Here is a 16244-nt window from a genome sequence, read left to right as displayed (position 1 = left end):
GAGTGATGGTCAATTAGCATATTCCCTCTTTATTAGATAGGATTAAAGTTTTTTAATAAGCAGAAAACTCATTTAAAATCAAAAGCTTGGGTATCCTTGCTATAAGAAATTACCTATTTTTTACAGGAGAATCAGGCAAACATGAATGAGGGCTGCCGCTCAATGCTGGGTTAATGCCAAACATCTTTTATTTGGAATTCTATGATGAAGCCAAATTTCTAACACATCTTCAAGAAGGAAGATTGATAAGTGTAATTTAAAACCATAGTTCACATCTACAACTAAGAATATTCTTTGGCATCTCTCAGGATATCAAAAATGACACATCTTTAATATCAAAATTAATTTTAAATAAATTTTATTTTAAAAAAAAAAACCACACATACAAATAGGCCAAACCACAATCAAACCTGAGCAAGCTGTAATCTTCTTAAAGAACTTAGTAGTCCAAAAAGACTAATACTTACTGCTGACTCAGCTCCCAGTATCAGCCCGCTTCAAGCAGCCACACAATCAGAGACATCATCTGGCCATCTTGTATGGGTATTAGATACCCACTGTGCAGTGAGCCACACAGCCCTGCCCGCCAGGAGCTTACAGTGTAGCTGGAGAAGAACGAAACATCCAGAACAGACACGAAGTCTACACTCTATCACCACGAAAGCAATTACTGGCGTACGTCATCACATGGTTTAACAAACTTGGCAAATATACACTACATCACGTTTTAACCTGACACATGAAAAAAACAACAGTTTTTCTGTTTTTGTTCACTCACGTTTCAAGTGAAATGAATTAAAAGAAGAACACACAGCTGCAAACCAAATGTACCGGGCAGTTGACTGTTCGTGTCCCCGCACTGCTCCATGGCTCTACATCCGGATGTCAGGTTCAGTAGCTTTGACTGCCAAATCGATGGACAAATTCGGACAGCGAGTACACAGCTCCCCACCCTACCTTGGGGTCCATACTGATAAAATCATTCAGGTTCATTTTGGAATCTAAAAAAAGGCATGAGAGAAACGTCCGCTGAAAACACAATTTTGGTTTAGCAGCAATAGAACCACCCAGAAGACCAACAGTACAGGCATTTATTCAAATGGATAAAGGTTCAATATCACTGCTGTGGTCTTCTCGTGGCAGATGTGAAAACTTGATCCACTCAGGACAAAACAGCACACAAACCCACACTGAGGGAGACCCTACAAAATAGCTGACCAGTACTCTTCAAAAGCTTAAAAGTTACAACAGAAAGAAAGAATTTGTCACAGAAATGAAACTTAACAGCCTGGACCAGAAAAAACATTAGTGGGAAAACTTGCAAAACATAAATGACGTCTCTAAGTTCATAGTATTACGTCATTATTATTATTTTTTTTTTTTATCAATTGTATCATTTTCTTGGTTTTAATGATTACACTATGGTTTACTCGCAATCTGAGTAAAGTGTATATAGGAACTTTGTTCTATTTTAGCAAATTCTCTAGAAGTTTATAAAGTTATTGAAAACTAAACAGTTCATTCCACTGTGCAATGGTTAGTACTCTGGACTCTAAAACTAAACAGTTAAATGAAAAAAAAAAAAAAAACCATGAATAACCAAACTGCCAATTTACAGGGAATTCAGAGGATACAAAAGAGACACCATTAGGAAAATCCAGACTGCTTCTCCCAGACTGTTTCTTCAGCAAATAAATCACAAGAAAATAAAAGAACTGCAAAAAGAGCCTATATATTTAAAAAGCCCATCCTTACAAGAAAAACAACTAGATAGTCAGCAAAACCAGTAGTTTCACTGACATCATCAGAAAGCTGGGGACGCAGGGTGACCAAGTACCCCGAAATAAAGCAGAGAGAGGAGGCTCCAAGGAGAGACGGACAAAAGCTCTTGCTGACCTGGGATATGTTCCCTTACTGACTTATATGGGGACAAAGACCAGTGTCCCCATGTAAGTCAGAGAGCAGGTCAGCTAACAATCTTAACAAATTGCTAATGGAAACCTCAACTTCTGAAATACAATAGTATTTATTTTCTAGGCCCTTTAATATAATTAAGTAAAAAATTATTGCCCTAGTGGCTTGGCTCAGTGGACAGAGTATCGGCCTGTGGACTGAAGGGTCCCAGGTTCGATTCTGGCCAAGGGAACATGCCTGGGTTGCGGGCTCGATCCCCAATGAGGGGCTTGCAGGAGGCAGCCAATTAATGTTTCTCTCTCATCACTGATGTTTCTATCTCTCTCTCTTTCTCCCTTCCTCTCTGAAATCAATAAAGAAATATATTTTTTTTAATTATTTTTAAAAATTATTACTATCTTCAGGTATTCTTACTTAAAAAGATCGAAAGCCCAGCTGGTGTGGTTGAATGCCAAGCTATGAACCAAGAGATCATGCTTTGGGCTTGATCCCCCAGTGCAGGAGGCAGCCAATCAATAATTTTCTTCCATCACTGATGTTTTCTACTTCTCTATCCCTCTCCCTTTCTTTCTCTCTAAAAATCAATAAAAACATTTTTTTAAAAAGTCTGTACAGCATTAAAAAAAAAAAAAAAAACAAAAAGACACCTCCTCCCCCCATAAAAAAACCTTCCGTAAGCACTTTCTAGCCACGCACCTTAGGCAAAGGGCTCATGCATCTATCCAATGTGGAGAATAAAGTTGGACCCATTGAGTTGTGGTGGAAAATAAATTAATGTGTAAAGGGGATGCACAAAGCCTGACACAAAGCATCCCTTACAGGATGTTAGTCATCAAACCCTTGGGAATGACTCAAAGACCATCAGGGCTGATGAGGTGGTGTTTCCCGAACGTCTACTCTGCACAAGGCTCTGAGTTCACATCCACGAGATGGACAGCTGCCCAAGGACATCGCCCCAGACCACGCCCCCGACAGCAGGTTGTCCTGGACTGAAAGGGAGACCTGGGAAGCCCTCGCCTAGCCAAGGATCGGTCCCAACTCTGGTGCTGAGCCTGGAAAGCAGGCTGGTACCAAAAAGCGATTCCAGTATCAATTTTTTAAATTACGAGAGCTTCTCACAGAGAAGGTTTGGCTCAGTGGATAAAATGTCGGCCTGCGGACCAAAGGGTCCCAGGTTCGATTCCGGTCAAGGGCATGTACCTTGGTTGAGGGCACATCCCCAGTAGGGGATGTGCAGGAGGCAGCTGGTCGATGATTCTCTCTCATTGATGTTTCTAACTCTCTATCCCTCTCTCTTCCTCTCTATAAAAAAATCAATTAAAAAAAAAATCAGAGTTTGATTCCTCTCTTATTCCTCTCTTAAGTTTACACCCTTCGAACATGCCAAGTATGTTCTTACTTTCTTCCTTGCTGAGCTTTTAATATGATACTTCTGCTCCATGCCTCTGGCTGTCGCACAGCTTACAGAGCACTTCCCACAGACAGGATCACCCTTGTGAGGGGATGACCTCGCCAATCAATGGCAACGCTGTGAATTACTCTCAACCATTAATAACGTTTCAACTTGTGTGAATGCCAAACAATAGTAGTAGGTGAAGAACTCCTCATCTACTCCAATCCCAAGGAATTATTAACTGGACGGAGGCCTACAAGCACATAAACCGGAGGAGTGGGACAATGCAGCCTGCCAGCTCTCCCCTCCTCCTAATGCAGGTTTTGTTCTGGCGCCAGGGATCGGACACCTCATCCATCACGGGATGCACTGGCGGTTTTTTCCACCATAATGTGAAACCCTCCCACAGCAAGGTGCTACCAGCCCGTGTTCAATAACACAAACACGCAGGCCTCGTAAAGGCCAGTGTCCCAGCAATAAGTACACCCAATATTCTAGCAAGTGGTGAGGTCTATTCCCAACATTCTTCCTCTCCCATGAGGTCTTATGCCTCCCAGGCCTGTTCTCCAATGTGCCTCAGTTTCTGAAACTAATAAAAACACAGAGCCACACTTCCTCTTACCCTTTACCCCCCAGAGGGTTTATCCTGAAAGCAATGAGGTTTTTGTCCCTGAGGAGGGGGAAAGGCTGACGTGCACAGGGATTGGAAATGCCTCCAAACGCGCGTTTGGCTCACCTCCCGTTTGAATGCAGGGATACGAGGGAGGAGGCTCTCTCCAGTTCCCACTGGAATCTTTCATATGAGATCGGTCAGAAGCGAAGTTCTTCAAGTAGGAATCGGCGCGGATAACTCTAAATTTCCTGCAGATAAACCAGCATTCATTTACCGCAGGGAGGTATCACAGTTGAAATTCTAACTCAATTTTTGTAAAGACTCATTTTCTATGACATGCACAAAACTAAGCAGGCATTTTGCCCTGACTGGTTTGGCTCAGCGGATGGAGCGTCGGCCTGCGGACTGAAAGGTCCCAGGTCAGGTTCCGGTCAAGGGCATGTACCTTGGTTGTGGGCACATCCCCAGTGGGAGTGTGCAGGAGGCAGCTGATCGGTGTTTCTCTCTCACTGATGTTTCTAACTCTCCATTCCTCTTCCTTCCTCTCTGTAAAAGATCAATAAAATATATATATATATTTTTTTTTTTAAACTAAGTAGGCATTTTCGTACTATTACCCTGTTTCCCCGAAAATAAGACAGTGTCTTATATTAATTTTTTCTCCCAAAGTTGCACTAGGTCTTATTTTTCAGGGGATGTCTTATCTTTCCATGCGCTAGGTCTTATTTTCGGAGGATGTCTTATTTTCGGGGAAACACGGTAGTAATATGCAAATATGTGTATGGCTTGTTATCTCTTAAAGAAGCCATGAGAGATGATCAAATGAAATCCAGAACTATAAAGGCACCAAATACATCTGGTATTGGGGTGCAAAACACATTACCCGTATTTTCAGGTGCTGCCATGACGGCCTTCTCAACTTGGCATCATAAGGTATCCTATCCCCACACCACACACACCCTACTACCCCCTCAAAAACAAAGAGTCTGAGAGAACCCCCCAAATGACTAAGAAAATGTTTGAGATCTCATCACCACATTTTTAAGAGACTGCCAACCTTTTATACGATGAACAACCTTTATAGCTTTAAAACGTTTTGAATCTTCTGTGTAGCACATCATTCTCAAATATCAACTTCATGGTGATGCCAAGATATGCAATCTTTACTAATCAAATGCAAAAAGAAACAAACCAGCTCCATGTAACGGTCAAGGTCTCACGTGAGAAAGTAGGAAAACATCCTGAACGTCCTCACCTCCTAAACTGGGGGTGGATGTCCTCATCGGACCTGAAGGCGTCTTCCACGTACGCATCGAAGAGGCAGGGAAACGGCAGGACCGTGTCGAGGTCATAGATGAAGCTCTGTCCTCCACTTGAAACATGAAGCAAAACCACGTGGTAATCCTGGAGGTGAAAGTTGCCCAAGTTACCCAAGTGGCTCTGGCTGAGATATAATGCATACATAGCTGTCTGGGATATAATGCATACATAGCCCCAGGAACACACACAAGATGAATACAGCCCTCTTTGTAAGAGCAAAATAAGATAAAGCAAACACAAAATCCTGAAAGCAGACCAAGTGTCCAGTGACAAGGTGGAAATGTTCATATATATCAGAAACTCTTTGACCCAGAAATTTTACCTCGAGGAATCCACCCTAGAGAGAAATGGCAATACACAAATAATGATATATTATTTTATATATATTTATATATATATATAAAATCTCTGCAGCACTGTTTATAATAGTGGAAATTCAGGAGGGGGGAGGGAAGCCCACCACGAGGGGTAAGGCTAATAAACGATGATGCATGCAGCCATAGGATGGAGTAGCCGTTAAAAAGATTTTGGTACATTTATGTGGAAAACAGAAAAATGTCCATGTTCTATAGCTGGGTGGAAGAAGCAAATTGCAGAATGTGCATAATATGTCCTTCTTAAAAAGTGTATGTGGACACACACGCATTCAGAAGCACATATGCATGCCTATGAATACAGAGGATAGAGTCTGCAAGAATATCCTCCCACCTCTTAACAAAGGGGACGGTTTTGTACTATATATTGTAGATTGGTAGCTAAAGGAAAGAAAAACGTTGGCTTTTGTCTTTGTTTTCGGTCTTGTTTTAATCAGCTAAAACCTCATGAGTAACCGTTGAGGAATACAGAGAGCTCTGTGTGCACAGCCCGGACGCGGTATGTGAATCCTCACTCTCACTCCCCGACACCAGGCCCGGCTGGAAGGGATGTCAGGGTGGTTATCCAGGAACATGAGGGCAGTCCAGTGCTTTGAGTTCTTCGAAGCAAAAAACGCTATCACAGAGAACAGCACTGGGAGATTAAAAGCTCAGTCACCTGTATAATAAAACCCTAAGATGCCAATCCACCAAATGATGGGACGACCCGCAGAATGGCCAGTAGCGGTGACGTGCACTGACCACCAGGGGGCAGACGCTCAATGCAGGAGCTGCCCCCTGGTGGTCAGGGCACTCCCACAGGGGGAGTATGCTCAGCCAGAAGCCAGGCTCACAGCTGGCAAGCGCAGTGGCAGTGGCAGAGACTCTCCCACCTCTGATGCAGGCGGACGGTAAGGGACGAGGGGTCCCAGACTGCGAGAGGGCACAGGCTGTGCTAAGAGACACCCCCTCCTACCCCGAGTGCACGAATTTCATGCACCGGGCCCCTAGTATTAGGTAAACATTCATAATGTCATCCTACATTTCTAGTACCTCAGAGCTTATAAAGCATTTTCTCAACTGTTCTTTCATTTGACTCTGTGAAGTGGGAAAGATAATTCGCTTATTGAGACTCGAGATGTTGTACCACTGGAGCCTAAAGTGCTTCCTCTGGCTCCAATTCTATCTTAGGAAAGCAGAAATATCAATAGCTTCCGAAATGGATGCTCATTCCCTGTGCTCCCCTCCGAATGCAGGTTTAAACGGAGAGCGGCTCCCCCATAACAGCCCAGTTTCCTTTCCCTGCGCTAGTTCCTCTTATCCCCCACCACCACCACCACCACCACCACCACCACCACCACCTGCGGCAACCTGCCCCCCGGTTCTCTCCACACCCAGCACTCAAGCTCCAACTCAAAGGCTCTCTTCCCCATAAATCCTGTTGTTTTTTCAATCTTCTCCCATCCCCAGCCAGAAGCAGTCTCTGCTGTATCCAAAATCTGTTTCTCTAGGCGTAGGTAGTATAGTGGTAGGCATAGCTACCTTCTAAAATCTGTTTCTCTCTAACACGTGTTACAGTTGTTTTGCAGTACACACTCCCTGCCCTATCATTTGTGGGAAACTGTGCTGTTGAAATACAGATTCAGAGGTGAGAAAGACAGCTCCTCACCCTCAGGGAGTTCCCGGAGAAGTGATGGGAAGCACAAGTCAATGGTGGCAGGAGGCAGGAGAGCAAGCAGTAAGGGCATTCCCCTTACCAGCCTCAGCTACCCTTTCATAAAATGAAGGTAACTGTAGCATGTGCCTCAGAATATGCTGGGAGAACTAATGAGATTATGTATGTAAATGCATTTTTATTTTTTTACTTATTTATTAGTAAAGGCTTTTAAAAAGAGGGACATGACCACAGGTCCTCGCCCTGCAAGTTTTCCTAAGACGGGAAGCAAGACCCTGACTCAGCATCAGCTAAGCGGGTCACTGATGAGGATGGTCATCAATGAGATGGACCGTCTGCAACAGGGGTTATGCGGTGTCCCTAACAACACGAGTAGCTACTGCTTTTCGAGCACAGCACCAGGCACCGAACCGAATACCTGGATGATGCTTCCTGCATTCCCTCCTGGAGGCCTCCCAAACCCTCGGACCAGAGAGGACGCTGATAATAGAGGGTACATAACACATCAGTCCCCAGCCATCAATGAGAGACTGGGCTTCGTGTCTGACTCTCAATCCGAGCTCCTAACCCAACACCCAGCCCTGCTGGGTCTAGGCTTCAGCGTCAGAGCCGCACATCACCCGCCGGGGGAGAGTGAAAACGTGAGCTCTGTGAGGCCAAGGACGTTAGCCTGCTCTGTGCCTGACGTATAGTGGGTGCCCAATAAATACACGTTAAATGAAGCCAATTCAAATGGTACCTTCTTTTAAATACGTACCAGAAACTACTACATGTGCGTTAAATTATCATGAATGGCCCTAACCGGTTTGGCTCAGTGGAGAGAGCATCGGCCTGTGAACTGAAGGGTCCCAGGTTCGATTCCGGTCAAGGGCATGTACCTTGGTTGCGGGTACATCCCCAGTGTAGGGGGTGTGCAGGAGGCAGCTGATTGATGTTTGTCTCTCATCGATGTTTCTAACTCTCTATTCCTCTCCCTTCCTCTCTGTAAAAAAACAATGGTTTTTCTTTCACTTTATCTCCATGGTTACTAGCATTAGCAATTCTGTTCCTCGCGGGGCCAGGGGAAGGTGACGCACGGGTGTGCCCTGGAAAGGACCAGGCTGAGACCCAGTTCTGCACTGACCAGCGAGATGGCCTGGAGCTACTCCCTTTGCCTCTCTGGGCTGGTTTCTTCCCCTGAAAAAGGAAGGGGCTGCAACAGATGTGTTTTCCCAACGCCCGTCATGTTCACGCAGGAGTTTGCTTAAAAAAAAAAACGCTAATTCCTAAATCCTCTCTAGATCAACTACATCAGAAATTTGTACAGCATTTTTAAAATATATTTTTATTGGTTTTAGAGAGGGAGAGGAGAGAGATAGAGACATCAATGATGAGAGAGAATCGTTGATCGGCTGCCTCCTGCATGCCCCCTACTGGGGATCAAGCTCGCAGCCCAGCATGTGCCCTTCACCGGAATCAAACTTGGGACCCTTCAGTCACCAGAATGAGACTCTAACCACTGAGCCAAACCAGCCAGGGCTGTACAGTATTTTCAACAGTTTTCAGATAATTCTCAGGTGCAGCTGGACTAGATATTTCTAAAGTCCTTCCCAGTGCTGAAAGGATAAGGGTCTGGGAGATAACAAATCTATCTGCCACACAGACCATTTAAATTCACTCCTATAATGCCTTAGGCAGTGTGGCTCCGTGGATAGAGCCCAAAGACTGGAGGGTCCTAGTTCTGATTCTGATCAAGGGCATGTACTTCAGTTGCAGGCTTGATCCCAGGCCCTGGTCAGGACAGAAGGCAACGAATTGATGTTTCTCTCACATTGATGTTTTTCTCTCACTGTCTCTCCCCCTCTCTCCACTCTCTCTAAAAATCAATGGCAAAAATATCCTCAGATGCGAATTAAAAAGAACAACAAAACAAACAAAAAATAAAATCATTCCTGTAATAATTTCAAAATTAAAATAAACATGCCTGTAAGGTAAGGCGACCAGACATCCCACTTTTGGTGGGACAGTCCCGATTTTCAACAATTTGTCCTGTGATCCGCAGCGTTTTTAAAAAGTTCCAAAAATCAGGACTTTTTTTTTTTTTTTTTTTTTTTTTTTTTTTTTTAATGTATATTTTATTGATTTTTTTTACAGAGAGGAAGGATGAAGGATAGAGAGCTAGAAACGTCGATGAGAGAGAATCATCAACCAGCTGCCTCCTGCACACCCTCTACTGGGGATGTGCCTGCAACCAAAGTACATGCCCTTGACCGGAATTGAACCTGGGACCTTCCAGTCCCCAAGCAGACGTTCTATCCACTGAGCCAAACCGGTTTCGGCCAAAAATCAGGACTTTTTTAAAATGCCGCGGGACGCAGGACAAATTGTTGAAAATCGGGACTGTCCCGCCAAAAGCAGAATGTCTGGTCACTTTATTGTAAGGGCTTCTACCTTAGGCCAACTAACATCTATTCTCAAAAGTCAATTTATAATTAGCCTTTCTCTACTGCCTTATTCTTCCTGCTCTACCAAAACTTAAAGGGCCCTCGGGGATCACCATGCTAATAACGCATCAGACACTCTCTGTGTTGACCATCTTACCCAAATCACAGGCCCATCTCCAGGTCTTGCCTGCTGTTTCCAGATAGGAATCTACAAAAACAATAAATTGCATAAGCCACCCTTTTAGCTAAACCACCACTAAATTCTTCAAAGCAACACATACCCGAAAAAATAAAGTATGTCTAAGCGACCAACAATCCAGGTGAAAGAGTGAATGGGTAAGAAATCCAAATACTCCTTCTAAGTGTCCTTAAAAATGAAAAGGCAAAAGTGAATCATACGATGGTCCTTGGAGAGTAGGAAGAGACCTGAATAAGGAATCAGAAGGCCTGGTGGGTTCAAGTCTTGCTTTCCCACTTCATTATTCATGAAACCTCCCTGAGTCTCTATTTCCTCCCCTATGAAACGGAGACAGCTGTCTGTAACTGCCTCATTCACAGGATTCCCATGAGAATCCAATGAGGCGATCCTTGCAAACGTGCTTTACAAAATAGGAAGGACTTCCTTTTATTTAATATTCATATATGTTCATTGTAGTTCTAGTTAAACTCCTAGAGAAAATGAATTCCATCTGTGATGTTGTGAACACACCATCACGTATTTCCCTACCTACAAGTGAGAAACTAAACCCTCCAACTCAACTGTACCCTAGAAGGTAAAAAAAAATCTAATCCAAAAACAAATGTTAAGATGCTGCTGTATTTCACAGAGCACATTTTAAAACAGTATTAAACCCACTTTATATTTGTCATCTAATGTCTTAAATCTCTTGTTTTCTTTCTGCCCTCACTCACCAACTTACCATCTTCCTCTCGTTTGATATGAAGACAGCGTAGCATTCTTCTAAGGGATACTGGTCGTGGTTTTTTATGTATTCACAGAGCTTCCAAATATTTTCTTCACTGGAATAAAATAATTATCTAATCAGTATAATTAAGCAAGAACACTGTGTCTTTCAAATCTGAACAAAAGACTGATGATGACATAAAACAGTTGGAAGAGACCTTAAACCACATGTGTCAAACACAAGGCCCGCGGGCCAAATCCGTCCCGCCAGGCCTTGCAATGTGACCCGCACCGTGCTGTCATCACTGCACTCCGCTGCGTTTCCATCACAATGACAGTTTATGACTGTTCAGTAAACCATTCGGCCCGCGATTTAGGCTGGATTTTAGATTTTGGCCCCTTCTCTGATTGAGTTCGACACCCTTAAAGACTGATGATGACATAAAACAGTTGGAAGAGACCTTAAACACCATCTCATCCAACGAGTCGCAAACATTTGAACCTCCTCTAAAACATCCCAGGCCCGCTGTTACCCAGCCTATACCGTGTGGACCCTCTGCAAAAACAGAGCTCATTACCTCCCCCAGCAGAGTGTGTATATAGAGGCATTTTATAACTGATAAAAAGCTGCATCAATATCCTATAAGCCCTGGCTGGTAGCTCAGCTGGTTAGAGTGTCGTCCTAATATGCCAAGGTTGTGGGTTCCATCTCTGCTCAGGGTACATACAAGAGGCAATCAGTGAATGCATACATAAGTGGAACAACAAATCAATGTCTCTCTCTTTCTCTTTCTCTCTCTCTCTAAAAATCAATAAAAAAAAAATAGAATGTCTAATATTCTATAAGCATTGGGTCCAGGGATGTGAGATACAGTTGGAACTCCAACTGAAGACACTTCAAAAGTAAGAAACTTTAAACATCCTGAGCTGAGATGAACATACTTTCTCATCTGTAAAATGGGCACAATCACATTATATTAGAAATACTCAATACACCTTAGTGATACCAGTTGCCTGCTCCGTAAGGAATGGCACAGAGTGGAAAGGATCAGGGCAGTGATGTGATATGTCCAGGAGCCACATGCTAACCTGACAAGCTCAGGGGAGGCCTGCGTGGCAGTCTTGCAGACTCAGAGACCTAAAATCACCACAAAAGATGATTTGAAAATTAAATATTTAAACTACAAACAGGTTATAGTGGGTAGTCAAGTCCTAGGCCGATATTTTCCCAAAGATCAACTGCGATCTTCTTTACTGAGCCCATTAGCCTTTTTGTCTCTAAGATAACATATCTGTGAGATGTCCGGTTAACTTGTAACTTCCCTTTTTCTGGAGCCCCTGGGGCACAACCAAATGTGATGGGTGCGAGGACAAATGCCTCAAATTCCTTCGTTATCATGTTAATTGTTCCTGCACTCACCTAAGTACACGTCCATCATTTTACTTTTTATCCAATCCTATGGGTTTCCCACCGCTTTGCTTTCTCCCCCTCCTTAATCCAGTCACCAATGAATTTCATGTAACCCACCTATGTCCCTCCTTTTATTGCAATGTGTAAATAGAAATGTAACCCACCATTCTCCGGAGCATTATCTCAACCCATTGAGGTTCTGCTTCCCGGCATATGTCGACAGTTTGGCTCAAATAAACTCACAAAAATTCTTTACAGGTTTCAATGGTGTTTTTTTTTCCGTTAACAGGGGTAAGCCCCTGTGAGTGTGATTCCCCAAGTCTCTCTGGTACGGAGGAAGTCCTGACTTACATGACATTCTTTCTCATATTGAATTGAAGTCTACTTTCCTATACCTCTGCCCCAGATAAAACTCCTTCTACAGGAGAGGCCTTTATCTGCAGCAGCGGTCAGAACTGCCTAAGTAATGCTGAGAGGGCAGGGCGGGGCGAGGATAAACTCCTGACTCCACTGTGGGGCAGCGTGGAGTTATCTTCCATTAACTGGACCCTAGCCCTCACCCAACCAATCAGGGCCAGCCGAAGCAGTGACATCACAACCGGAGTAAAACCCCAGGGCTTGGCGAAGTTGGCTCTCTTCCGCCATGCTGTCGGCATGAATGGGACAGAGCCCATGCTAGCATGGAAAAGGCTCTTTTGTTTATTGCATCGGACTCGGCTCCCTGGTGGTCCTTGGGGATCACGAAGTCTGGGTGTAACAACGCCATACCCAGTGCGTCCAACCAAGCCATCTAGTGGCCACCGTCACACGCCTGTCCAGGCAGCACGCTCAGGTCAGCTCTGGACTCCTTTCTCCAGGGAGCCACACAGTGCCTTTGCTCAAAACCAACCACACCAGCTCTGTTCACACACGTGACTCCATCTGCCAAAGCCTAACCCAGCCATCTACACCATGCTACCCAAAAACAAAGCAAGACACAAGCACTTGGGGGGCTGTCACCATTTTATGGAAATAAACACGTTTTCTATTCATGAATCTTCCCCTGGTCTACCTGTCTCCATGTTACAGAAGACTGGGCTTAAAGCACCGACGTTGAGCTTCTGTGTTTTTCTCCTATGACTTGTTTTTAACTAAAATGCCTAAGAAACCTTATGGAAAAAGAGGTGGTAGAGAGGTAAACAACAGAAGATGGCTACTAACTATTAAGTATTTCCATAGGCTATGTCGTATGGAGCAACGAACATGCACTGTTTCAATGGGACATATACCATGTAGTAACTAACATTTTTAAAAATCTGGATGTTTTGAGACAAGTTTTGAAAAGACATTTGTCTGTCTTGCCTAGAGACATTTTGGAGAGTTGGCCACAGATATCTCTGAGAGCCTGTGATATACAAAACGGTATGCTAAGTGCTGGGAAGATCTGATAAATCAGAGCTTACAGACAGTGAGAGGAGACATACAGACCCATAAATAAGCAAGCATCTGAGGCCATGAAAGATGCATAGAGAAAGCACAGAAGAGGGAATCACTAACTATAAGGGGTAAGGGAAGCTAGAGGAACAGGCCAATTGTTTTTTTCTTGTTTGTTCCCCTTAACCTCCTCCCACGGATGAGCATAGAATGCAGAAAGCTCATGAGTCCATATGTACCATATGTACTCGCAGGCTGAACACACATGGGGTTTGGACATATTTGGCCTAATTTTTCAAATGTGTGTGAATGTTACACAGGAGATATAAATTTAAGAGATACTGAACTTACAGTCCATTTCTATTGTCCTTTTTCTTTCAAGAGTGCAATTAACATCCTGTAGGAGGATTTCATGAAACTTGTGATGTTACTAAAACAAAAGGGCCTTATATACTTGGAAACACTGGAATGGAAAGAGTCCCTGATTGAATGTGAGTGCTGGCACCCAGTTAACTGGGTTAGAAAAAAGTGGGGAGTGATGGTAATTTCTCAACCTGTCCGTTGATTATTTTGGCAGCAGAAAAAGCTAACAAAGCAGCATTAGGGCCAAGATTCTGCAAGGAAAGACTGCTCGTGATGGGTTTAGTCCAAGAAGCACGCAGAAAGGTAAAATGCTCCACAAACCACACAGAAACTGGCCACCGCTGGTACCACGAAGCTGGGTCTCAAAGATAAGCAGCATCTGAGGGAAGCTAACCCAAGTGGAGGTGGCATTTATTTCAAGTGAGAAGAGCCCACAGGAGCAAAGGCGGGAAGGTGCACCAGGGCAAATCAAGGGTTCTCAGTCAGAGGCGATTTGACCCCCCAGGGGGAATTCGGCAGCGCCTGCAGACATTTTTGTGGTCACAAATTGGGAGGGGATGCCTCGGGTCTCTCTCTATTTAGAGTACAGGCCAGGGGTGCGGCTACATTTCCTACAATACACTGGACAGCCGCCACGATTTAACGCATTCAAGGTATCAAAGGCGCCGAGGTGCGAAACCCCGCAGGACAGCAGAGAAGGCAGCTGCAAAATGAGATTGGAGGAACAAGCAGTGACCAGATCTTAGAGGACTTGTTCTGCTCAAGAAGCCAACTTTGGCCCTAACTGGTTTGGCTCAGCGGATAGAGCGTCAGCCTGCAGACATAAGCTAGAGTTCAATTCCAGTCAAGGGCATGTACCTTGGTTGCAGGCACATCCCCAGTAGGGGGAATGCAGGAGGCAGCTGATTGATGTTTCTCTCCCATCAGTGTTTGAAACTCTCTATCCCTCTCCCTTCCTCTCTGTAAAAAATCAGTAACATATATTAAAACAGAGAGAGGGGCAGACTTTGCTGTCTATGCTTGTATTCCTCGAAATGTGATCAATGGACTCAAACTCCTCCACTGTGCTGCTCATACAGCCAGCGTCTGTGGTGAGACCCTGAGAGCAGTATGTTTTACAAGCTCCCGGGTGATCCTCCAGCACATTCAAATGCAGGATGGCCCTGAGTAGTGTGAAGCCAGCCGAAGTGGGGAAGGAGTCACTCAGGCAAGGGAAGGGTAGGTGTGGGAGTCCAAGGACCAAGGGAGGCGTGGTCATTCAGCCACAGAGGTGGCCGTGGGCAGGGGCACAATATGTAGAGTCCAGAGCCAAATTCTACATGTAAATCCCCATTCCTTACTCACAAGCTATGTGGCCTTAGGCATGTTGCTTCAGAGTTCTCACCTCTTTTTAAAAATATATGTTTTATTGATTTTTTTTACAGAGAGAAAGAAAGAGGGATAGAGAGTTAGAAACATCAATGAGAGAGAATCATCCATCAGCTGCCTCCTGCACACCCCCCACTGGGGACGTGCCCACAACCAAGGTACATGCCCTTGACCGGAATCGAACCCAGGACCTTTCAGTCCACAGGCCGACGCTCTATCCACTGAGCCAAACCGGCTTCAGCAGTGTTCTCATCTTTAAAATGAGTACCTACCGCTTAATTGTAGGACTTCAATGAATTCGTTTACATAGACCACTCGGCACCATGCTTGGCATATGGCCAGTGCCATGTAAGTACAACCGTAATTATAATGACAACAGGGTGGTTGAGATCACGGTTTTTGGTACAAGAGGATCTGCATTGGATTCCGGGCTATGAACTGGGTGACCCTAGGAAAGTTACTGCAAAATCTCTGTATCTGCATTATCTCCCAAAATTAAAAAGGCCTTCACATCAGTGTGAAACCACACCGGTTTGGGCAATTTCCAGAAGGCTCTCTGCGTTCCACCCTCCAGCTCCAGCTCCCCTGCCTAGCCCTCTAGCACTGAAATCTGCTGAGAAATGTCCAAGCGCAGAGCGCCCAGCAGAAGTAATGCGCCCCAGACCCTACCATTCCCAGAGAAACCCGTCCTTCCCCACCCCCACCCAGAGACCACGTTCTACCAGGAGACGAGGCTCCCTTTCCCATCGCCTCCTCCCGCCGAACCAGAAAACCCGCCAGTCCGGCCCGGGAAGGGGCCGGGCGGAGGCGGGGCCCGGCTGCAGCAGAGCCAGCCTGGGAGGTCCCCGGGACTGCGCCCGCGCCCCTCACCAGTAGCAGCTGTTGTAGACGCAGGCGTCCCGCGGGGGGCTGGCCGGCTGGTACTGGGCGGCTGCAGCGATGGGGGCATCCCCATCCATGGTGGCGTGGACCAGGCCACCGGCTTGAGGCGGGCGACTAGATCAGCCCCGCAGGCGGGCTCCGGGGACGGAGCTGGCGCGCAGCAGTCCCCTCCGCTTCTGCTGCTGCGGTGGGCGGAGCCTGGGGCTGCTGGT

The 16244-nt window shown here is 45.2% G+C and overlaps 1 protein-coding gene across 2 annotated transcripts; it reads right to left on the bottom strand.

The window, feature by feature from the left end:
• Nucleotides 1-341: 341 nt before the first annotated feature.
• Nucleotides 342-16243, bottom strand: NTAQ1 (N-terminal glutamine amidase 1). 2 transcript variants are annotated; one of them, XM_036437202.2, is made up of 6 exons: nt 16021-16240; nt 10612-10711; nt 9849-9899; nt 5176-5324; nt 4044-4168; nt 342-1001 (listed from the first exon to the last, which is right to left on the bottom strand). In XM_036437202.2, the coding sequence occupies exons 1-6, from the start codon at nt 16107-16109 to the stop codon at nt 892-894; spliced, it is 624 nt and encodes a 207-aa protein (XP_036293095.1). In that variant the 5' UTR covers nt 16110-16240; the 3' UTR covers nt 342-891. The 2 variants fall into 2 exon arrangements, with proteins under 2 accessions (XP_036293095.1, XP_045437462.1); XM_045581506.1 differs by lacking the exon at nt 9849-9899 and having other exon boundaries at nt 16021-16243.
• Nucleotide 16244: the final 1 nt, after the last annotated feature.

This window comes from Pipistrellus kuhlii, unplaced genomic scaffold (assembly GCF_014108245.1).
Source record: "Pipistrellus kuhlii isolate mPipKuh1 unplaced genomic scaffold, mPipKuh1.p scaffold_m20_p_14, whole genome shotgun sequence".
Taxonomy (NCBI): domain Eukaryota; kingdom Metazoa; phylum Chordata; class Mammalia; order Chiroptera; family Vespertilionidae; genus Pipistrellus; species Pipistrellus kuhlii.
This window is presented reverse-complemented; position numbering and strand designations above follow the sequence as displayed.